This window comes from Lissotriton vulgaris, chromosome 3_1 (assembly GCF_964263255.1).
Source record: "Lissotriton vulgaris chromosome 3_1, aLisVul1.2, whole genome shotgun sequence".
NCBI lineage: Eukaryota > Metazoa > Chordata > Amphibia > Caudata > Salamandridae > Lissotriton > Lissotriton vulgaris.
In genome coordinates, this window is record NC_141689.1 from 1,095,099,685 (window position 1) to 1,095,124,411 (window position 24,727).

At 46.8% G+C, this 24,727-nt stretch overlaps 1 protein-coding gene across 1 annotated transcript in view; it reads left to right on the forward strand.

Moving 5' to 3' along the window:
• The window catches only part of NPFFR2 (neuropeptide FF receptor 2), a 146,018-nt gene that overhangs the window by 76,927 nt on the left and 44,364 nt on the right, over positions 1–24,727 (forward strand). Inside the window, exon 2 of the mRNA XM_086963635.1 lies at positions 54–153. Coding sequence (XP_086819761.1) covers positions 54–153 — 100 coding nt within the window. The remainder of the gene's footprint in view (positions 1–53; positions 154–24,727) is intronic.

A 24,727-nucleotide genomic window follows, 5' to 3' on the forward strand; every position in this document is an offset into this window, starting at 1 on the left:
TTACTTTTATAAGTACTCGTAATGTTTTAAACATGTATGTTCTTATGTCATAGGATGGCCCTTTGGAAGCACAGTCTGCACGCTGAGTGGGATGGTCCAAGGAATATCAGTCTCTGCGTCAGTTTTCACATTGGTGGCCATTGCAGTTGATAGGTAAGGCAATCAAATAATCAACAGGAATCTTATTCGGCTAAATATAGCCATGAATGTTCATGACCATTAAAACTTCACAAATAAAATATTTCCACAATGCAAAGTATGAATCATGCCCAAAATTCACAAATATGTCATCAAATATTCAGACAGTAATTTAAATCAGCCCAGCATATCTAGCTCAGTCTCAATAGTAATATTTTCAAATTTTTAGTGCTCTTCAGATACAATTAATTATACCCAAACAAGTTATTTCGAATGCAAACTTAGATAAAGCAATCAAGGCAAACCATCTCTTGTTTTATTTTTAAATGCCTAACAGCTAGATTAAAATATTGTTTCCTAACAGCAGCATATAAGGAACATACAGTTCCATGTGTCCTGTGTTATTGCTTGTCATAATGATATTTAAAGAGTTCTGAAAACCATGCACAAGTAGGGAACAAAGCAAGAAAGTGGTCTATTGTTTGCCAGTACTGTTACCTTTACTACATAGGTTCAGTGGTTACATTGATCCAGGTTTCTGCTTGCACAGATAGACTGGGCTGCCTTCCACAGGGCGGAGAAATTGCGATTTCAATCAAAGGGTGTAAAGTATTCTTTATATAATCTCTGGACAAACTAAAACAAACAGAATCACAAACAACAACCACAATGTAAGCAGAGTAAATCAAGTCTGTAGCGTACATGTAAAAACGATTATTAGCATCGTATTCACTTCTATGCATAAAAACTATTTGCTCATTTCTTAAAATGTGTTTTTTTTATTGCCAGCCTAACAATTAGCAGTAGTTTTTAACTGACAGCTATTCACATTCACCTGCTGACCGCCTGCGCTTCACATAGTGCGGTTATGTTTCACAATTGATCTTCCTGACTGTTGGTTAGATGCGTGTCTTCGATATCATAGCCAGCTACACAAAGTATTCATAAATAGAGAGGAACTTGCTAACCTTAAAGGTCATACGTCCCTATGAAAGAAAAGGCACAGCACTAATTCAATTTTGGTAAGGGGGTCCATTTTCATACAAGTAGGAGGAATCTGCCTGAACAGCGACCTGGATGTAAATGAGCAGAATTCTAGTCCCAATGTAATTGCCCAAAAGGAAAAACAAGCATTTACAATGCAATGGTTTTGCCTTTGTTAAAGTTAGAGCTATTGGCATTGCTCTTGATATTATTTTTATTTATGTTTTTTTTAAACATAAATAAATGGCATTGTCATTTACAATGCCAATAGCTTATTCTCTCGCAAATGACACCCACAAACACCCACAGAGAGCCCCCCCCCACACACAGAGCCCCCCACACACACACCCACACAGAGCCCCCCACACACACACTCACACAGAGCCCCCCATACACACAGCCACACAGAGCCCCCCCCCACACACACCCACCCAGAGCCACACACACACACCCAGAGCCACACACACACCCAGATACACACACACACACCCAGATACACACACACACCCACACACCCAGAGCCACACACACACACCCAGAGCCACACACACCCACACACCCAGAGCCACACACCCAGAGCCACACACACCCAGAGCCACACACACCCACACACCCAGAACAAACAAGGTCAGCCTCTTGTGCTAAAGAAATGGCCAGGAAGTACACAATTTCAGATTCTCGCGTTTGTAACTCATTTACAGAGGTCCCAGAACTTCTAGACATCTGCGTGCTTCTTGCCATGACTTTAAGTGGCCTTCTGGTTTGAGGTGTAGGGCAACACAAGTAGTCAGACAGTTTTTACCAGTGTTATTAGACAGACCTTCCTAGCAGGCTGAAAGCCCCATTACAGATCTGTGATGGTCATGTTAGCGCTACACCTTGAACCATGAACCGAAGAACACAGATGCATGACCTGAGGGTGGGAATACAGAGGACGCTGCCTACGACCTTCCAGATAAGGGGCTCTTGCAGAAAAAACATTGATTGGACGGTCTGTAGGATGTAACTGTACAAATATAGCACGTACTTCCCGGAGAAACAAAGGCCTGTACCATACAGTAAACTCGAGATTCCCTGATTAGACATTACTTCTAAGCTGGTGGTTAAGTAGTGTCAGACTCGTATGTATCAGGCATGGGAAAAGACATGCAGCGGTCTTCCTTGAAAGCAACACAATGTGATGTCCTGCACAGTAGTGCAATCCTTTGACACGGAAAGTTATTGTTTGAACCCACCTTTCATATTAAATACGACAGACTATGCCCATTCAGTTTTTGACCTCGCAGCAGTGACCGTTCTCTCGTACTTGCACTTTCACAATAAATGTACAGTAGCCTTTTTGAACATTGCTAATAATGGGCACTGCAGTCCGGAAATAGAGAGAAAATAAAGAGACCAGTGCGAAATGGTAGTATGCCCTTACTGAAAGTAATGATTATGTGCATTAAAACCATTGCTATTAGACCTAAACGCACTGGTGTTATAATTATTTCAACCCAAATTAGAATTGGCAACACTTCTCTTATCTTCCTCCACTAACTACCAGGGTACATCATACTTACTCAGAAACATAAAGCATGGATTGGAGATGTCATGATCATACACTCCTTGGCCTCTCTCACTGAGACATCTAACAAGTAATACGAACGACAACAAAATTATAGCAGTGTACAGTAAAAGGTTGCCCAACAGGGATACATATTTACCCCCAGAGAAAAAAATATATAGCTGAAATAGGACAATTACACATAGAAGTTGTTCATTTGAAAAAAAAAATCGTTGCGTCATACGTATTTTAGCCGATGCCTGCATTTGTTTTCACTCGTCGCTCGTGGAATCTGGGCTGGAACTTAATGGAGGATGAAAATCACAATCTCTCCTTTAAACATCTCATCCCTGCGATTCGACAGTACCTAATACCCTGTAACTCATCTATTATAACTGCAAACATGTACATGATTCCGCATAACCAGCCCCACTAAAGATCACACCTAACGTCTACAAATGTAATCTGCCAGACAGGAACATAAGTAGATGCATCAAGTGGTTTCTTTAAGAGCACAAGACTAACCCAAATAACCACTGGAAAAACAAACAAGAATTTACAAGTGGGTAACAAAATGCTGCAGCGGGAGGGGGGGCGGGAACGGACAGCGGGAGGGGGTAGTGTCAGACTCGTATGTATCAGGCATGGGAAAAGACATGCAGCGGGCTTCCTTGAAAGCAACACAATTTGATGTCCTGCACAGTAGTGCAATCCTTTGACACTGAAAGTTATTGTTTGAACCCACCTTTCATATTAAATACGACAGACTATGCCCATTCAGTTTTTGACCTCGCAGCAGTGACCGTTATCTCGTACTTGCACTTACACATTAAATGTACAGTAGCCTTTTTGAACATACGGCGCATGCATTTTAAACAACCTGCCAGGCAGCTCCCACATGTCCTGGGAAAGAGCCAGTTATTCTGTGATTGGCTGAGGAAGGGGCAAATCCCAGGATCGCTATAATGAATGGATGAAAGGGCTTGAAATGATAGGTTGGGGAGGGAGCAAAGTCAGGTTTACTTTAAGATCCGCACCCGCTTAAGATCCAGTGGCATACCACGGGCCGTGTCCCTAGTGCAAGCAAAACATTAGCACTTACACTCACCGGGCTCTCAGGCGGATGCTCCTCTCTTTCTTTGGTGGCGGGTGCGGGACACACGGCCAGTGTGTCTCTCCAAGCAGCATGGGGCTCTCCTGCAACTCCGGAGCCCCGCCTGCACTCTCCACCACCGAGGCAGTGGTAGGGGGGCGGGAACGGGGCCAGAGACACGTAGAGCGAGGCAGCGGTAGGGGGGCGGGAACGGGGTCCGGAGACACGGAGAGCGGGAGAGGGGGTGGGAACGGGCAAAAAAAAAAAGTAAGCAAAAAAAAAAGCAAGCACTCACCTGGACTTTTTCCGGGTGCCGTCAATGCCGGACCAGATTCGGGGGCGTTCCCGAGGGCTTTTGGCTGACGTAGTGTGACGTCGCCAAAAGAGAAAAATTCTCGGGAACGCCCCCGAAGCTGGTCCGGCATTGACGGACAGAGCCCTCTCCCAATGGCTAGCCTCCATTTATGGAGCTAGCCAATGGGAGGAGGGGGCGGATACCCGACCCCACAGAGAAAAAAATAAGGTTTTTGTAGTATAAATGACGAGTCGCAGGCGAAGGTTGCTGTGAGTAAGTTTAATCAGCTCAAGAGCAGCACAGCGACAGCCTCAAAGCACAGCATCCAACTGCCAGAGCAGTCAACATTCCACTCGAAACCTCGGAACTCCCAACACTCAGGGTTCCAACTATCAGTGCCATAAGGGCACAAACACAGAATACTACATTATCCTCATTTCTGCAAACAAAAGGAAGAAAAGAAAAGAGTGTAGGAATTGACAGAAGAAACGGAAAACTAAAGGAAAAAAAAGGCAGGAAGGAAAGAAAAGGAAAGTAGGAGAAAAAGAAAGAAACCCTGACAAGCACAAGACAGGCCAAGAACCCCACATAGCAGGACAGGGAAAGAAAAGAACTATCTGAACCTGACAGGAATCCTGGGTACCCTCACACTCCTGCGAAGTGTGGGCGACAGATCTTCATTAGCAGGTTTGCTGCCAGAAATGGCGGATTCAGAGGAGGCAACTTTAACTTTGACAACCTTACAGACATTCCACCAATGGTTGTTGTTAACCTGCACAGCATTCCCACAAACCTTGTTGACAACAAACGGTTCAGAGAATTTACTCCTGCCTTTGGTGACATGAGCAGGATTCTTAATGCGAACAACGTCACCAACACAGAAGCCATGAGACACCACCCTTTTTCTCTCATCAAAATGGCTTTTCTGTCTAGCCTGGGCTTTGTTAACGTTCTCTCTCACAAGACCATCAATGCCATCTATGACATCCATCTTGACCCACTTGGACATCCAACCTGGACAAATCTTAGTCGACGGTTTCCTCCCTCTTAGAAGCTCAAAAGGGGAAAAACCAGTGGAAGAATGTGCGGTGGTGCAGTAAAACCATAGCATGGAGCGAACAGCGTTCTCCAACACACACTTACTGGCAATGGCCCATTGGACACAGTTATTCAACACACGGTTCATTCTCTCGACAAGGCCATTGGACTGGGGATGGTACAAAGAACTCTTCTTGTGAGAGACTCCACTTTGGGTAAGGAAAGACTCGAAATCAGAACTAACAAACTGTACCCCATTATCGGTCATGATACATGAAGGAAAACCCTCTCTAAGGAAAATATCCTTCAGGAACAAAATGACATTAGCGGAGGAGGGCTCATTGATGAACCGAACCTCTGGCCACTTTGAATAGTAATCAATGGCCACGATGGCAAATCGTGAGGTGGAAGGTAAAAGGTTAAAGGGCCCGACCAAGTCAACTCCAATCTTTTCCCAAGCTCTCTGTGGAAGTTGAACTGGTTCCAGGGGGGGCGTCCACACTTTTAGACTTTTGTCGGAACTGTTGCATATGACACAACCATCAATCATCGAATCAACACAAGCATCCATTTGTGGCCACCAAAAGACATCTCGCAACCTGCGTTTAGTGAAAGTTTTCCCTAAGTGACCCTCATGTGCACCATCCATAAGACGTGCCCTCAAACTCTCCGGAGGAATCAGCCTACCACATCGCAAAAGAATACCATCCTCTACGGTGAGTTCTTCAGCAATCTTAACATACGTCTGAAATGGTCCAGAGACATACTTTTCCCTCGGCCAACCAGACTTCAAAAATTCAATGACACGAGCAAGGATAACATCCTTTGCCAATTCTCCTTTCCACTCAGATTCATTCACAGCACACATGCCTTCTAAGTCCAATGCCGCTACAAAACAATCCTCTTGATCATCTTCTCTCTCAACCTCGGAGTCAGTCCCAGAGATAGGAAAACGTGAGAAATAGTCTGCCCTGACATTTTTTGCTCCAGGCAGATAAGTAATGTCAAAATCGTACTGTAGGAGCTTGGTTGACAACCTTGCAATTCTAGGGGTGTGCTCTTTAATCTTTTCACCAGACAAAATTGAGACCAAGGGACTATGATCAGTGCGTATAGTGAAATGACTGCCCCAGAGAAAGGAATTGAATTTTCTGACCGCCCACCAGCAGGCTAATAACTCTTTCTCGATGACCGAGAAATTCATTTCTGCACCACGCAAAACTCTTGACGCATAAGCTATGGTGTTGTCGACCTGACCATTCTTCTGGGTGAGCACAGCCCCAAGACCAAACCCGCTGGCATCAACAGTCACCACACATTCCTTATTGGGGTCAAAAGCTCTGAGAACACTGTCACTCACTAGCTGAGACTTGATCCAACGAAAAATTTCATCACAATTCACATCCCACACAAAGGGTACATTTTTCTTGAGCATGTTGGTTAAAGGTTGAATTTTTGACGCGTAACCCTTGATGAATCTAGAGTAGAATTCACTCAACCCTATAAAAGATTTCAAACCAGGTTTATCCAAAGGAGGAGAGGCATCGACAATGGCTTTAACTAACCCTGGACGTGGTTCAACCCCCTTGTGAGAGACTACATGCCCAAGGAATTCCATTTTCTCTTTAAGGAAAACACATTTCTCCCTTTTGAGAACAACGCCTTTACTTTGCATAATGCCTAACACCTGACCCAAAGAAACGTCATGTTCCCCTTTGCTTTGCCCAAAAATTAAGACATCGTCTTGGAAAACGATCACTCCGGGAGTGTCCTTGAACATCTGACTCATCAACCTCTGGAAAACTGCTGCCGCAGAGGCAAGACCAAAGGGCATTCTACAGTATTGGAAGCTGCCAAAAGGCGAAACGAAAGCAGTTAGGTGCCTAGAAGACTCACTCAACACCACCTGGTGGTAAGCAGATGCTAAATCCAACTTAGTGAACCACCTAGCGCCCCTAGTTAGAGACAATAAATCCGTGATCTTAGGCAAAGGGTGCGAGTCAACCCAGATGTTTCTGTTAAGGCTGCGTAAGTCGACACAGACGCGTAAATCTCCATTCCTTTTCCTTGCAACAACAAGGGGAGACAACCACAACGATGACTCGATGGGTTCAATAATACCCTTTTTGCACAAATCCATGAGTTCCTTTTCAAGACTGTCCCTGACACTAAAAGGGACACCCCTTACCTTATGCTTGACCGGAATGGCCCCTTCCTTAACTCTGATTTCGTGTTCGAAACCTCTAATGGTTCCAATGCCTTTACTAAAGACTGAGGGAAACTTAATTGCCAAACCCACTACATAGTCATCAGTTTCTACAACTGCCAAACTCTCAGGAATTAAAACATCCTCTTCCATTCCCACCTGTTCTCTTGCACCAGGTCTTAATATTAACCGAAACATACCACCATGGAACCACCCCAAAATGTTAAGACCCTTGCAAGCCACATAAACTTTCCCAAAGATTTTCCTCCCCCTGAACTGAATGATATCCTCAAAATACCCATCCAAAGCTATTCTGCGCCCCTCAAAGGACAAAGGAGCTCTGTCGGGAGGTTCAAGTTTTCTTCCTGGCCAAGTCTCATTAAAAAGTTCTTGGGTGATCATAGTGACCTTTGCTCCTGAGTCTACTAATAAAGAAATTACTTTGTCACCCACACCGAAATTTTCATATGGATCAACACAATCCGCAGGGTCACCAACAATGACCCCATCATCACGCACAGCTATGACCATGTCTTTGTCGACTTTGGTAGACACATCAACGGAAACTTCGCCCTCATGGACCACAACAACCATATCTCTAAGGTCATCTTGGATGGTACTAATGTGATCTTCCCCCCTGCTGGAGTTATCATTGCATTCTGTAACACAACCTACTCCAGAGGTGTTGACCAGACTCTGTGGCTTGTTGCCAAAACTCATATTTCCCTGCCTAGGGTTTTGACAAATTTTGGCAAAATGACCAAATTTTCCACAGGTGCGGCAAGTAGCACTCCTAGCCGGACAGAACTTATTATCCTTATTGTGAGAGGGATTCCCACATCTATAACAAATGTCACGTCTAGAAAACAGATTCCTATCGTAGCGTTGTGGATAAGAAGAAGAGTTCCTCTCAACAGGTTGTTGACCAGGGCCAGTTCTGGATTCTCTGTTCTCCTTTGACCTCACAATGGAGACTGTCTCTTCATTCTTCTTTTCAAGTTCTTTAACTTCTTTCTTCGATAACTCAATGCTTTTTGCAGTGCGGATTACTTCTTCCAGAGTAGGATTCCCTAACGTGAGCAATTTCTGTTGTATCGACTTGTCTGTGCACTTGCAGATGTATTGATCCCTGATCAATTGTTCTCTGAAACCTTCGAACTCACACTCAGCACTCAATTGTCTCAGAGTGGATACATAGGTTTCCACATCTTCGCCTGGGAGTTGATCTCTTTTGAAAAACTTATGCCTGATCACAACGAGGCTAGGTTTCACGTCAAACCTCAGCTCCAATTTCATCCTTGTCTCAACAAAGTCATCGATGTCATCTTCATTGTTTCTTGCAATAGGAGGTAAGTGTTTGAAGATTTCCCTACCCTCGAAACCCAAAGAGTGCAAGAGAAGACACTTCTTCCTTTCTGCGCGGTATCTAGACGCGCCTATTGCACCAAGGTATGTTTCGAAGGCGTCAAACCACTTCTTCCAAATAATTGGCGGATTCCCTGGTGTTTCCAGGAAAGGCGGTGGAGGCGAAACAGATTGCATCGCTTGACAAAGTAAATTGGAATGGAAAAGAAAAAGAAGGAAAACAAGTCTTTTGATGTCGCTGTGCCAACTGAAGAACAATTTTCCCTTAGAACGTTCAGAATGCAGGCTTGTAAGGCAACGAAACACGATGCAGAGGAGGAGACTTGTTTCGCATTAAATGATTCCGCTTTGCTGGCTTTCCTTGAATTAATTTTATTAACAATTGACTGTGAATGTAGAAGTAGCGCGTTATGGAGAAGAGGGTTGTTAAAGTTTTAAAAGTACTTTGACAGCGTGTAACATACAACAGTAATCTCTGTTGATTCCTTTTTGCGTTTTCAGATTACAGCTGTCCCACAACGTGTAGCGCAACAGTATTAGGGATTGTTCGTGGTTTGCCAACCACGTAGATTTCAGGAGATAAAATGGCCGCTGCGTGCGTGGACTAGCGTTGCCAACCACAAGCGTCGCCGTCAAAATGGCCGCCGGGTCGTGTACAGCGTGCCTTGCGCTGCCAACCACACGCTCCACAGCGCCAACCACGACCGTTGCACTGCAGCTCTCCGCCCCCAGATGGACGCGCAAAGAAAACAAGTCGGAGCACTTATCTGGAAGTGTCCCTCGTCGTGCGCTCCGCTCAGGACAGGCTCCTTCTGTGGGTTCCGCTCTTCTCCCTCAACGCAACTCCTCTTCTTTGCCGGCGCTAGGGCACACCGACCTTCACTCAGGATTCTCCTTGATTGACGAGGTAAGGCAGTAGGTCCGTTTCATGCTCTTGAGCATCGTCGCCACATTTCTGTAGTATAAATGACGAGTCGCAGGCGAAGGTTGCTGTGAGTAAGTTTAATCAGCTCAAGAGCAGCACAGCGACAGCCTCAAAGCACAGCATCCAACTGCCAGAGCAGTCAACATTCCACTCGAAACCTCGGAACTCCCAACACTCAGGGTTCCAACTATCAGTGCCATAAGCGCACAAACACAGAATACTACAGTTTTCCTAGCGCATGCGTACTTCGTACTTCGTACGCATTTGCTAGGCAAAACCTAAAGGTTTTCCTAGCGCATGCGTACTTCGTACTTCGTACGCATTTGCTAGGCAAAACCTAAAAAGGGTGGGGGGGAGCGAAGAGAGTGAAAGTGGAGACGAAGAGAAAGGGAACAGAAGAGGAAAGCCAGCCACCGAAAGACGGAGAAACAGGCGGTGGGTAGCTAGAATGAGAGTGAATTTAGCTCATTCGCATCCCGATGTTTTCCGGCTCTGCTGTTTTGGCTCAGAGAGCCAATTCGGTCCTCATTGTCTCCAGCTCGTAATGGAGACAAGTGAAAATTGACGGGTTAACGAATGATGGTGCGAAGAAGAGGTGTGTGAGGGGGTAAATGCCCGCGAGTAGGACTGGGATGTGTGAGAGATGGACAAACATGAGAGCCAGGATCTGAGACATGATTAAATGCTAGTGAGGAGGAATAAGGGGTTGAGGAAACAATAGAGAAGAAATCACTGATGGAAACCTCGAGAGAAAGTGGGGGAGTGGATCGGAACCTCGAGAGAAAGTGGGGGAGTGGGAGGATACATGGCATCTATGCCTTAAGTGGAAGATTCGAGATTTGAAACCCAAAAATTTGTAAAGGCTTTAGTTCAGCTTACTCTCGTTTACAAAGAACTCCACTTCAATGGAAGTTGAGAAATGAAAACCTCCGATTTCTTTGTTTTTTCCCTAAATCATCTTCTCTGTCCCCAAATGTTGGTATGTGTGGAGGGGTACACAGGTAAATCGGATGGAGGGTGTCTGAAGGCTAGAAAGACAAGTTGATGGGAATCCACGACCGGAGAAGATTAAAGATAAAGGAAGCAAGGAGATGCGAGGAAGCTGATCTGGGGGATGGGGGGCGAGTAGAGAAATCATTCATTGAGGTTGGTGCGCAGGGGGAGGGACAGGAGCCCGGTGAGCGCCTGCGTGCCAGTGACACCCGCCACGCCTCCCATTCATTCTAGTGCTTCTGCTAGGAGGGCTGGATGCAGCGAGCACAGGACCCGGCAGCATGCGTTATCATCGCATCAGCACGATGCGCTGTCCACATCCATCCCTCCTCCGGGGCAGGCGCTTCACACCTTTGTGACACTTCACACCCCTTCACTGGCCTCTTTTTAACAGAAGGCGATGGTTGTCAAGCTATGCTCCTTGCTAATAAACTAGCGGGTCAAAAAGGGACATTTGCACCTAAAGTATCGGAGAAACCGATACTGGAAACACACACAAGGGCTGAAGTAATGTGCTTAATTAATTGTATTCAACGCACTCCAATTTAACATATATGAGGTATGATCACATTTACAGGAGCACATTATGCATTTTACGGACCTTCATTTGAAAACATGGACACATAAAACGTAGACACAACCATGCATACTAAGGCCGAGGGAGACAGCCTGGCATCTGATATATTGGGTATCACCGGTTCTTGTTCTTGTGTCTCGTCCATGCAACGAAAGTACTGACATTCTCGGATGGGTATGCGCTTACCTATGAGCAGGGCAGGCGCGCAACACCCATTGAACTCACCGGGCTTCAGCCCCCCTCCGTCGTGTGTGGCAGCCCGGGATGAGACAGATCCCGGGCACACACACAGCCACACCCGAACGTTTCACAGGTCGTTTAAAGACCATTTGAATGTTAATTAGGCATTGTTATTGTTTCAGCCCTTGTAAGAGCCCCTGCAGCTCGACTCTGCGCTCCACTCTGCCTACTGATTAAAGTTCAGCCCCCCCCTGAAATTTTTTCTTAGCCCCCCCGAAATGTGGCTCTAGTTGCGCCTCTGGAGCAGGGCATATAGGATCTGAATGAGGGGCTCGTGTTTCAGCCCCCTAAAGGCAGTGCTGGGGATCCGCTCCAGAATCCCCTCGTAGAAGATGCGCCGTGCCACCTCCTGGTCCGAGGGCTGAAATTCCCGAATGTAAACCCGGTTCTTGGTCCTGGCATCCTCCTCTTCAGCGGCGACAAAGGACGAGGAGACCGGGGCAGCTGCTGGCATCAAGGGCCACATCTGGGAGGAGGACACGATCTGGGCATCTTTCTGTGTGCTCCCTGGTATGGAATTGTGATCTTCAGCCACTATTTTAGTCTCGCAAACCATTTTGGAAGACAAATAATTCATGCAAGTAGCCAGGGGCCGCGACAGGGTGCGAAGAATGCTGCAGAGGTGCACTGCTGTGCCGGACCTGATGGGATTGTACGTGGAGGCTGTCAGGCAGAGGAGCTCCTCCGCATCTTGGGGATGTATTTATATTGCACCAGAGCTGGTGCGGGTCTCGTCCTGGTGGGAGGGAAGGCGATCGAGGGCCAGGCGCTCGCCACATTAGCTGTCAAATTCCGTCATGGGTCCGGAGACACGGAGAGCGGGAGAGGGGATGGGAACGGGCAAAAAAAAAAAGCAAGCAAAAAAAAAAAAAGCAAGCACTCACCTTGACTTCTTCCGGGTGCCGTCAATGCCGGACCAGATTCGGGGGCGTTCCCGAGAATCGGCTTTCGGCTGACGTAGCGTGACGTAGCCAAAAGCCAAAAATTCTCGGGAACGCCCCCGAATCTGGTCCGGCATTGACAGACAGGCCCGTCTTCCAATGGCTAGCCTCCATTTATGGAGCTAGCCAATGGAAGACGGGGCCGTTCCTGTCTCCCCTACTATAATCATTAGGTTTTCGCCTGCGCGAAAAAGATGCGCAGAGCGCATCCTTCGCCAGGCAAAACCTAAAAAGGCAGCCGGCGTGTCAGTAGCAGCTTTCTTGTGTCTTCGGTGTTGTTTACATGGTTTTCTCACATTACAGCTTTGTACACCTGCATTGGCAAGAAGAGTGGGCAGAACTCTGATACTGCCTCCTATACCAAATACCTCTCACCAGCTGAGTTATATCATCCATAGATCTGTCCAGTTTCTTGAATAGCGCCAGCTACTTTATGTGGAGGCCTTACCTCAAGAAAGTCTTGAAGCCAGAACATCTACTTTATTAACTATTCATATGGCCTGATCTCTGACTCCAAGTTCCAATTTGGGTTGTGTTTACCTTCTCTGTCTGTCTGTGTCAAATGTATACCACAGTATGAATTCCCTGTGGCACTACTGGCAGTTAGAAACAGATGAGTGAAGAATGGAATGCTCAAATTATTCTGAGATACCGATGATGTCCACATTCCAGTCCACCTTTTTTGTCCACCGTGCCATTTTTTACTGAGACCATCCGCAAGAAAAATCAGCATTGTTCCTGCCCTTGTAGGAAGAATATAGCCAGAACGCAAAGCCATGATCTCTTCGGATGACAACACAAGCAACCCTATACATGTTTAGGATTTGGGGCCTGATCACTGAGGTACAGCTTCAGTCCCGTGACACTGCGCAATGGACCCTACCTGGACATGCAAATCTCACTTATTTCATCTTACTTAGAACAACAAACAGTGGTGGGTAGAATGGTTGACTTCATCTCTGCAATTACTTGGAGAAACATTCTAGTGCTTTATTTTGTCCAAATATGAAGCTCTATACCTAGAAGAGTCATATGGTAATCAGTCTTCTTCTTGCTCCAAGAAAAAAGGTCCAGCCAGAACTGCCAGGCAAGATGGGAACACACGCAACCCTACACCAATGTTTGCCTTTTGAGCCACATCAGTGAAATGCAGCTTGAGTCCAATGCCACAGTGATCAATGGACTCAGGTCACTTTGGGCTTAACGAAGACAAAAAAGTGAAACGTTGGATGCTTAAATCAGTCTTAGCCGCTTGTAATTAATTGACTGCATATAGCGCTGAAAAGATACAAGCATCTCGGCCCTTTGGGATCCCTTCCTAGTTCCTTGTGCACACCTACATCTGTTAGGCTGTGAAACAGCTGCAATAGAGCACTTGGTACATTCACCCTGACACCTCCCTTGTTAGAGGGTGCTGAATGTCAGTTATGGGACCAAGTGGGGAGCAGCAGCAGGGCCGGTAAGGGGATTTGAGTCTTATCCCTCAATTCTATATTTTCCATTGACAGACATTTTATATACTCTTTTGGACTTTGTTTGCCGCATGGTCATGCCGTCTTCCTCAAACATGAGAAAGCAAGACAGCCCTGTGGCAGCCAGCAGCTTCTTCCAGACTTGAATGTGTAGAAATAGATGTTGACGTATTCCCTCTGATGCCCTTGCTTGATTCATTATTTACTTTCATTTTCTTTGTTTGTTTCCTTCAGAGCCGTGTGTTTGTGGCCTTTAAGCTGGGTGACTAGACCTGGAGTTGACCTCTGGACCCACATTAATACCAGGACGACTTCAACTGTATCTTAAACTCTGCAGTTGATGATGTTTCTCAGATTATACTCATCACTTTTTTGCTGCTTTGGGGTGGAACAGGACTGGTGTAAGCTGTATGAGCTGAGGTGGAGGTAGGTTCTCCATCCGGTGTTTGGGACTGCCATGGTGGCTTGCCAGTTGTTTTCCTCGAGGTCCAGGCCCTCATGTCATGGAGGGGCAGGGTGAGTCAGCACTAGGCTGAATGGGACATCTGCATTTGGAGTAGTGGGAGGAGAAGTCCCTGGTACCTGAATAGGTCTGTGCCTAGCCTGTACAATGCTGGACCCGCCCCTTCTGGTGTGTCTGATGGCAGAGCCCCATCTCACAAAGGAGTGTGTGAGCACTGTACACAAAGTGCTCCACATCCCCCAGAACCAGTTGCAACTGGTCCCCCCAAGCCCTGGGCCAGCACAGACAAAGGAGAAATGTAGTATAAATGTAGGGGCTGTGACCCCATGAGCTGTGCTTGTGCATACTTGGGCGGGGGAGGACACTCTGCCAAGAGGAACCTCCTTGGGACCCACCTGCAGCTTCTTGGGGTCCCTGCATGCTGGACTGCCTGGCTGATCCCTGCTGGGGTGTCCCCAGCCCTAAGGGCTTTTAATTCCTGCCTGCTGGATTCCTTGCCCAGCTTTACCACAGGAACTTTGAGGGGCTTAGCTCCTTGAGAGCGCTGCATTTTGTTTATTGGAGCCCCAGAAGAGGGGACTCCAAGATTGCTCAAGAGGAGGAGCGTGCATGCTCTGCTGCGCTGGGCTGCAACATGTGCGCTGAGGGAATCCCGCGATAGGGGGGAGCCCACCCCGCGTTTTGCCAAAGGAACAGGTGCCCACACCACACTGGTGTTTATCTTAAAAGCAGGTGCCCACCCCGCATCTAAGGTTTGTTAGAAAGCGTGTACCATCCCCGCATTATTTCCCCTGAGTAGTGGGAGCCTATCCCGCATTTGAGCTAATCCAGCGGGAGCCCACCCTGCATGTGTGCGTGCTTGGCGGGAGCCTCCCCGCATTTGGTTCTTGAGGAGCGGGGGCCCACCCCACATGTGATGCGCGTTAAAAAATGGGTAGCCACCCAGCATTGTGCCACCAAGAAAGAACCCACCTAAAGGCATTGACGGGCGGCTGCCAATGTGACCCGGAAGCCAGGCGGCCTGTGCCTGGTTATGGGCAGGGCTAATTCCCAGCACACCAGTAAAAGCGGTCCGGGAAGAGGAATTTGCAGAGGCCGCCAATGAGAGCGCGGCTATGAGAGAAGTCAGGCAAGTGAAGCCCGATCGTGGGCAGAACTCTACTCCCATTACCGGAGAGAGCCCTGCATGCTACCCAGCACCGGAAGAAGGCCGCAGAGAGGGAACGAAGCCTCATGGGCTTAATGCCGGAGTCCTGTGCAGCCGTCTCTCCGTTATCGGTAAGGAAGGAGAAAGAGCCTCCCCAGGTCCTTGAGCAGAGGAGAGGACTCCCCGAGCAGCACCGGTGAGTGGGGCGTGAAGGAGGCATTGTTGGTGCTTATTCCCTTCTGTGAGGAGTTCCAAGAGAGCCCGGTGAGTGGAGCTGAGTTGAGCTCAGTGCTGCTCCCAAGGCACAGTGAGTGCCCATGCTTGTTTTATTTTTCCAGCTGCACCGCCAGTTAGTGGCAGCTGCAACGTTGTGGGACACATTTGTTAGAAAGTCCCAGTGGGGACTCAGGAGGCACTGTAGTGCCAGTACTTGTTTGCCACTTTCTACAGCTGCACCGCCCTGACTACGGGCAGCTGCAATGTTTGGGGGCACATTCGTTTTAAAGAGTCCTAGTGGGGGGACTTAGGGTACAGGAGCGCCAGTGCCTGTTTTTTTTCCAGTTGTGCCGACGTAGTTGGCAGCTGCAACGTGGGGGCCAATTGCATGGAAGAGTCCCAGTGGGGACCCGGAGGCACAGTTGTGTCAGCGCCATTTTTCCTTTATGGGGCATTTGGTTTCCTTTGATGACAAAGGAGCGAGATACACTCCTGCCCTGCCCCAGCACATTGCGCGCACTTTGACTTTGCTGCATTAGCAGCCAAGCCCTGTCATTTTGGACATAGGGCATGTGAGCCCCAGAGAGGCCATTTGACCTGGGGTCAGTTTTGTAATTGGTAGGGCACAAGGCCCTAATGTGATGCCCCTTACACAATGTGTTCATGTTGATGATTTATGCACCATGTGTTGAGGCCTAATAGTATGCACCATGATTTATACATAATGAGATTATGCTAGTGAGGCCAATTGCATAATGTGTTTATGCTCATGAGGTTTGGGTCTAATATGTTTATGCACCATGACTGATGCCTAATGTGTTTATGCCTAATGTCATGCTATGATATTTTAGGATGGCGTCTAATGCTAATGTGATAATGCTGAGGGTATTATTGTACCTGTAGTTGATGGTTATGTTTGATATTTTCTTACCTGTTCTGATGGTTCTGACAGTAGTCTGATTGGTCCTGTCCTGTATATAATCCCCGGTGAATATCGCCTAGTGCCAGTTGGCACAGTGTAAATGTGTGATTATGTTTCTAATGTATTTTTATGATAATACAAAGGCTATTGTTTTATATAACCTTGTGTGGAGTTCCTTTTGTGGTGTGCCTAGAGTGTTGCTGCTGTGTGTGTGTGTGTGTGTGTTGCGCAAACGCTTTACACATTGCCTCTGGGATAAGCCTGACTGCTCCTTCCAAGCTACCAAGAGGGTGAGCCAGGGTTATCTTAAGCATGTAACTCCCTTGCACTGACTAGAGTGGTGGTTTTAGCCTGGCTTAGGCACAAGCCCTAGCCAACCAGAAATCCCATTTCTAACACCCCGCTTAAAGGTTAGCTTCTGGTGGGATCCTTTAAAAAAAGCACAAACCTGCAGGGGTGAGTTTAACAAGAAGCACCTTTAAGAACGTGTTTCATATGCAGCAGGATTTTACAAGCAGCACCGGACTCTGCTCTTCCTCAACCAATGAAAGAGGGGAGCATCAAAGGCACACTTTCTAATGAACTGCCTGAGCCAAGAGCATGCTGGCAGCCGCCATCACTTTACTAGAGACCTGATACTTAGAAGCAGGACTTCGGAAGGCCAAGCTACGCTGGGCATGAATGGAGCCCAAATCTTGCCGTTAAGAGCCTCCAGGGCAGCAGTATATTGTGATACTGCGTCGCTGTCACTGTCCAGTGCTATCACATGCCCTGGCACTGACTGCTTTTCTAACCACCTACTGCTGCAGTGTCTTTGCACTGCCTCACTCTCACAACCTACCATATGCAGTTATGTGGTATGAATGCCCAGCACAATACACTCTTGCAGCATAGACAGGCACAGCGGGTTCTCTGTGCCTTACATTGCATAGTGTGCTAGCACTGCATTGCTGGCTGCCCAGTATATACAGAGCTTGTGTAGACTGACATTGCCTTGTATATGCAGTGTGCTATGCATTACCATGCTCTCCCTACCCAGTGCAGGCAGTGCTGCAGTGTACTATTTTGCTGCCTTGGTATCACTGCTGAGTGCATGAACCAATTCAGAGTATGCTTGAACTACCTTTAATTTCCATACTTTCTGCTTGCATTTTCATATGATCCTGCACCACCCTAGCCCCCTGAATGCCCCACAGCCATATATAATGACACTGACTCTCTTAACTGCCTCTTGCTGCAACGTACTCCGGCACGGACCAGCCGCGACGGTCCATTGATGCATTTTGTTCTGGACACTACTCACACATTGTTGCAGTAGGGCCAGCCGCTAACTCCCTGTCAGCTCTCAGTGTGAGCAGTGCTGCCCCACCCCTGCTGACACGCACAGGCACTGTCCCGTTCTTGTTGTCCATTGGCGCCCTGGCTGTGCAGCAAAGGCCAAGAATGTGCCATTTATCTAAACAGTTTCTAGGCAGTATCAAAGACACATGCAAACTGGAGCATTGGAGCAACAGACTTGATCTGCACTGCGGCGTGAGAGCCTGCCACACACTCACACAACAACACGGTTACACAAAGATACAGTTACATAGAACAGACACGCAGTGACGCTCAGGCTCCAGTTGCGATGTGCTGCCTTTGCCTGTATTTTCAAGCTCCTTCAGGGCAGGCATTCATGAGCTTGAACCTCCATTCTTGCAATTTCCAGTTCCCATAGATGTGAGCATCAAAAGCTGGAGTTAATCATTTCCCGCCGCACAGATGCACTTGGCACAGTAGGGTTAACACCAGGAACGCTGAGGGTTGTAGAGCTGCATGCACCATGACACTCTCTCATTGCCTACTGCTGGAGTGCAACAGAGTACCCTGAAACTGTCCACCTCTGACTGGCCAGGGCTGCACTGATGCAATGTACTTTGACATATCCTCTCTATCCCGTTCAACTCATGCACCGCTGCAGAATGAACGGTCTTCCTCTCACTTCCCAGGGAGTCTACCTGTGTGCAGCTTGTGTGCTGTGGAACCAGAGCACTGCAATCGGGAGTCAGCATCCTTCTACTGAGGTGTGCAAGGTTCAGTCCTCAGCACTGGATGCCCCCGCTTCGGAGCCAGAGGTCAGATGCTCGCAAGCGCGACGCAGCTCCAGCAATGCTCTGGGGGCCCTATCTAGTTAATGCTGCGTCAATCCTTACACCTGCTTCAAGCAGGCACAGGTTTTTGACGCAGCATGGGCCCAAAAGTGACTGAGTGAAATCTTTTAGGAGGCGTTCCTGCGCCGGAAAGCCCCCTCCTCCACGCCTACATGTGGCGCAAGGCTTTACAAAGTGACGCATCTCCCAGATGCGTCACGTTGTAAATACCCCGCACTATGGCGTAGGATTTGCGCCGCCGCTGCATCACAAAAGTGATTCAACTGCAGCGTAAATGAGGCGCAAGGGGCTTGTAAATATGCCCCTCAATACGAATTTTTTTTCAGCGCAGTCTGTGCACCCATTCTGTGCATGCCTCTACATGATTCATTCAGTAGGCAAATTTACACAATACAGGTTTATTCGTTCACATTACTCTTTCAAAGAATTACACCGCCACACTTTTCAGTTTGTCGTTACACAAGACAAGTTCATTCACCCAACATTTCACTCTTTCATAGTGTGCATGCCTGTAGGTGAGTCAGTTTGCGGAGTTACACAATACATAATTCATTAATTTCCCTCTTTCAAAGAACGTATGCCTTTAGGGGTGATGCAGTTTGCAAAGCTATGTAATACAGGTTTATTCAGTGGCGCTCGCAGAGGGAGTGCTGCGGGGAGGCGTGGCGTGGGAGGGGAAGAGTGGGCTTTAGTGGACTCGGATATACGACAGAATGGAGTAAACAAAGTATATAAATAAATACAACTATTTACCTTACTCCATCTCGGCGGTGCAGTGAGCACAAGGTAAATAGTTTTATTTATTTATTTATTTCGTATGTACGACTTTACTACCTCCCCACCCTGCCCCTCCCCCGCCTCACCGACCTGCAATACTCCCTCTGCAAGCCGCCACTGGGTTTATTCATTCACTATTCCATTCATTTGCCGCCCGCTCTTGTACATAGTTTCCATAAATTGCCTTTTTATCAGGTCAACATTGGATTTGAAAGCCAGCACGGGGGAAGCTGGCAAGAAATGTACTGCTTGGCTAATCACTTATAAGGTCCCAAAGGCGCGACCTATTGGCTATGCCAATGCTTGTTAAACTGTTACTCGAGCAGCAGCATGGGAGGTACCAGAGGAGATTGCTACCCCTAGCTAGGCCTAATTGTCTGCAACAAACAAGGTGATGGAAAGAATGAATGCTTGTATGAATCCCACCCACTAACAGTCACTCGCCTTACATTACAGGTCATCGATTTTGTGCATGATATCCATAAATGACACCCATCAATACCCAACAGTCTTTCTTTGCTTTCTCTGCCTCGCCCTCTTTTATTTATTATGTGAATACATCCGCAGCAGAACGCCTGTCCAGTCTGATTTCTGCTGTGACAAGGAAGTGCTGAGAGGGGTGAACTGGCTCCCTGTACAAAGGCCTTTGTAGTCGGGTTGAAGAAAAGGTCTCGTTGCTGTGTAATGTTTTAATCTTTGCAAAAGCTGAGCTGGTGGTTTGCCGTTGAACATTCGGCTTTAATGTTATCTTGGCTCAGCATGCAGTCTCTGCTGGTTTGGATGCTCTGGTTGACGTCCTCGGTAGTGCAGCTTCAGCAATTACTGGGATTCCTGCTAGTGTCCAGCAAAGAGAATTCTATGATTCTCACGTTCCCGAAAGCAGATTTCATTCATAAACCCAACTACTGTATAAGGACCTGAGTATAGTACAATATAAATAACAAATGGTCCCAGAGCACCAAGTCAGGGGCTTTCAGAATTCAAATACATTTTGTTGCTTGAATGATCAGCACATAATAATTTCTTAAATAGACAAAGGAGGCAAATGCATTGCCGAATATATACCAAACGGAAGGTTGCTCAAAGAAAGGGGCCCATAGGAATTACGCTCGTGTGTGAAGAAGATGAGAAAAAAAAGAGACTTCAAAGTCAAGGTAATTAAACAGAAGCAATTTCAACAGTTTTACAATCAACACTGGTTATTAGTGAAACATACACATGTGTATTATGGCCTGTCCACAATGTATCTTATTGTCATCATTATTTATACATTTACTAGTAAGCACAGAGAAGCATCATCTAGTGGTTGGACGGGGTAGTATAGTGTGGTACAGGCACAGGGTTCGGGGTATGTGTCAACATTTCGACCTGACTTATTGCATAGAGGGCAACTTTAAACCTCCACTTGTGGGTCTTCTTCAGGACAGGGGAAAGTATAAGAGGCAACTTATTTCAGGTGCCTGTTATTGGTAAACCAGATCACAGCTCCCAGGGATGGGTAGTTCGCATGACAATGCGGAGTGTAACAATCGACAAGGCATCCAATCTAATGAAATGCTCGAGGGGTTATCCAAAACCCAAATCCAATCCAAATTGAACAGATCCGTGTTGTGGATGTATGGTGTAGTTATTGAAGAAGCACTAAGAAGTTCTTCAGTAGGGGTAACAATCACCCTTTCAATCTTTAAACTGCAGTTGGATCACACTGGAGTTGAACGCTCCTAACCAGTCAGTGTCTGGCAGGAGATTACAAAAAGATGCATTGTGGGCAGGCCATAATACAAGCCACAACCCCCAAAGATGAAAGAAACAACTGGGAACACAATTTGGGCTAAGGGCTTTGAACGGAGGAACTATCTGCGACAGATTGGGTGCGAACACGTTTTACAGAATTAGTGGCCCATCCAGCATTGACTATATCCTTCTTGACTTGAGGCTCTGGAGAGGAGTGGTCAACATGCATGTGGGAGTTATGACTGACAGTGACCATAATCCTCTCTGTCTAAGTATGAAGCCCTTGTGGGATGCTCCTTCTAATTCTATGAGACGCTTACCCCTGAGTAATACCATGGAGGTCTACCTATCTAATGATAGGCTAATGGTTAAATGGTGGAAGAAAGTTCTGCACAAAGACAAGATCAGGGGCATGCAACATGATTTGGTTGTAGGCGCTCTTGAGATCCAGTCTTTGGTTAGAAGTAGTGGTGGAGCGATTGAAGTAGTTACCGCCCACTCCCGCATTTTTGACAGATTAAGTTTTAATTCCATAGCTTTGAGGACAGACCAAAGGACCAGCAACCCAAAAGGGAGACCACGCACATGGTACACAAGGGATTGTATATCCGAGTGCCTAATCTAAGCCTCAGCCATTAAAGCAAAAGAAAACTGCTGAATCAAGGCCTCTAGGAAGCACTATAAGGCAACTTTGTACCAAACAAAAAGTGTATGGGATGAATCTCGATGGCAGCAGTTAAAGAAAGCTTGTGCTGAGAAAGACTCCGAACCTTGGGCAATAAATTAAGGGCTCAATCACCCCTAACTAAATCACAGGGCAGATAGGGCACGAGCACTTTAAGAATCTTTATTTAGATTTGTTAGGGCACGTTCCCAGTGGAAGAAGTTATCCTCTCCAGCCAGCCTTCAAATGATGATTTTTTTACTTGGGGTGAGATTAAGGTTTCTCTCGCCGAATAGTGCAGTCCAAAGCCGCAGGGCCCGATGGCATCCCGGGGGACTTATTTCTATCTGATGTCTCACGTTGGGCTCACTACATGTTATTCTTGTCAAATGTTATTGCTAGCGTTGCACCAGTCCCAGGGTCGTGGAAGGTCGCAGAGGTGGTCCTAATTTATAAAAAAGGGAACTGAGAAGAACATTCCAACGACAGTCCCATCAGCCTGATTGACACCCTTCAAAAGGTTTTCTGTAGGGCTCTCTTGTCGAAGATCCAGACATGGACGGAGGAGAATGCAATTTTATCTAATTTTCAAGCCAGCTTTAGGGGAAAGACTGGTACAATCGACCAGGTATTTCACCTCTTGCTCCTCTATTAGAAAGTGGTGGTGATTGGTCAGGGCAGCCTTTATTTAGCTTTTATTGATTTAAAGACTGCCTCTGATCTAGGCCCCACCTACAAACTATGGCATGTGCTTAAAGGTATGGGCTTTCCATCACTTATCCTCGGTTTGGTAGTTCGACTACACAAAGGCAATTATGCCCAGATTAGACGGGGTCGTGGGTGCAACTCACTGAGCGCATACCAGTTAGTAGGGAAGTCCGCCAAGATTGGGTTTTGGCACCTACCCTATTCTCCCTGTATATGAATGGAGTGGTTAGTTTCCTGCTACAAGAACCTGCCGATGCACCAACCTTGGGTGGGGGGAAGGTAGCAACCCTTTTGTTTGCAGATGACACCCTGCTGGTGTCAAAGACCATGGTGGGGCTCCAGTTTTTTCTCAACAGATTCCATCTCTTTTGCGACACTAGGGGATTGTTTATTTACACCACAAAAACCAAGTGTTTGACCTTTAACCCCCACAATTCTTACAAAGGTAACCAAATGTTAGGAGGGATCCCCTTGAAAAGAGTCAGCACTTTTATTGGGAATGGATTGACACACAACATTGCACACGATCTAACCAGGGGAAACTTACCATCGAATTTCTCTTGCAAAAGCTGGTCAGATTATTGGAACCCTAATTAGATCTAATCCAGGTTTCCCAGGATATGTTGTTATATATACAATTTAGGCTTGTAACCCTTCCCATTAGCGAGGTACGAGCTAAGTGGCTAGCTAATGACTCAAGCCCAAGTAACTGCCCAGGATGCAAAGCACCAGTAGAGTCCGTTGCCCATGCGCTGTTTGCATGTCCTGCCTATGTGCAGCTAAGGTCCAAGTGGCTAAAACCAATTTGCCAGCAACTGGGCACACGGAACCACCGCGAAGCCCTGCGCATCCTAAAATTGGATACCAGACCCCCCTTTGCCTGTGCATTGGCCACGTTTTTAAGCTGCATGTGAGGTAGCAGGAGGAGGGCCTCAGTGAGTGAAGTACAGCAGGTAGTAGCTGGCCTTTAGATCTGGCTGCATAAGGGTTTTCTAGCATTATTATACACAACATTTTTATTTTTTATTTTACTCAGACGTAGTGCACAAGCACTTTACTGTAAAACAACTACTCCATTAGTTTTGTAAATAGAGCCAAATTCAATGAAGCTTTAACCTTAACTATTAACCATGTTGTTCCTTTGAGGACATATAAACCACGGCCTGCCCCAAAACAAGAAATTTGGTTTACAGACGATCTTAAACAATTAAAGCTAACTGCGAGGAAGTTAGAAAAACGATGGAGAGCTACACGTATGGCAGAGGACAAAGAAAATCATAGGACCTCTTTAAAAATTTACCATAAAGCTATTCGGGCTGCGTGGAAACATCATATCGCAGCCCAATTATCAGGAGCCGGTAAAAACTCCAAAGTACTCTATCAAATTCTACAAACTTTTACCAAGCCCTCTGCCTGCGAAACGGAGGGGATTGAGTCCCAGGAACTTTGCAATAACGTTTCACAGTTCTTTGTCAGAAAAATAGAAGGCATCTACACTAAGATCTTAGCCTCTAAATCCACCTCCAATAACATGGGAACTGTTGATAGCATGCTTCAGCCACACCTCAGCTCAGCAGAAAACAAGACCAGTAAGCTTGAAGCATTCCCGCCAATATCTATGGAGGAGATAACCACTCTTATCACCCAAACAAAGAGTGGGTGCCCCTCAGATATTATCCCAGCACGGGTCATGTCACTTCTTAGTGACGAGCTGGGTGCTGGGATTCGGCAGATAGTCAATCTCTCCCTGAGCACAGGGGAAGTTCCCCTAGGCTGGAAGCATGCTTTGGTCAGACCTCTAGGGAAGAATAACTCCATTCCCTGGACCGATCTGACAAACTTGAGACCCATCTCCCTCCTCCCTTTTTTAGGGAAGCTCACTGAGAAGTTTGTAAACCGGCACTTATCTAAATACATCGAAAGTGCGGGGGGACTCGATCCTTCCCAATCAGGGTTCAGGCCCAGGCACAGCACTGAGACCGCCTTGCTGTCCGTAGCTGACGATCTTCATATGCTACAGGATAAGGGTTATTCCGTTATCCTGGTGCTTTTAGATCTGTCAGCGGCGTTTGACACTGTGTCACATGATATCATGACCTCCAGACTAATTGACATCGGACCGGTAGGCAAGGC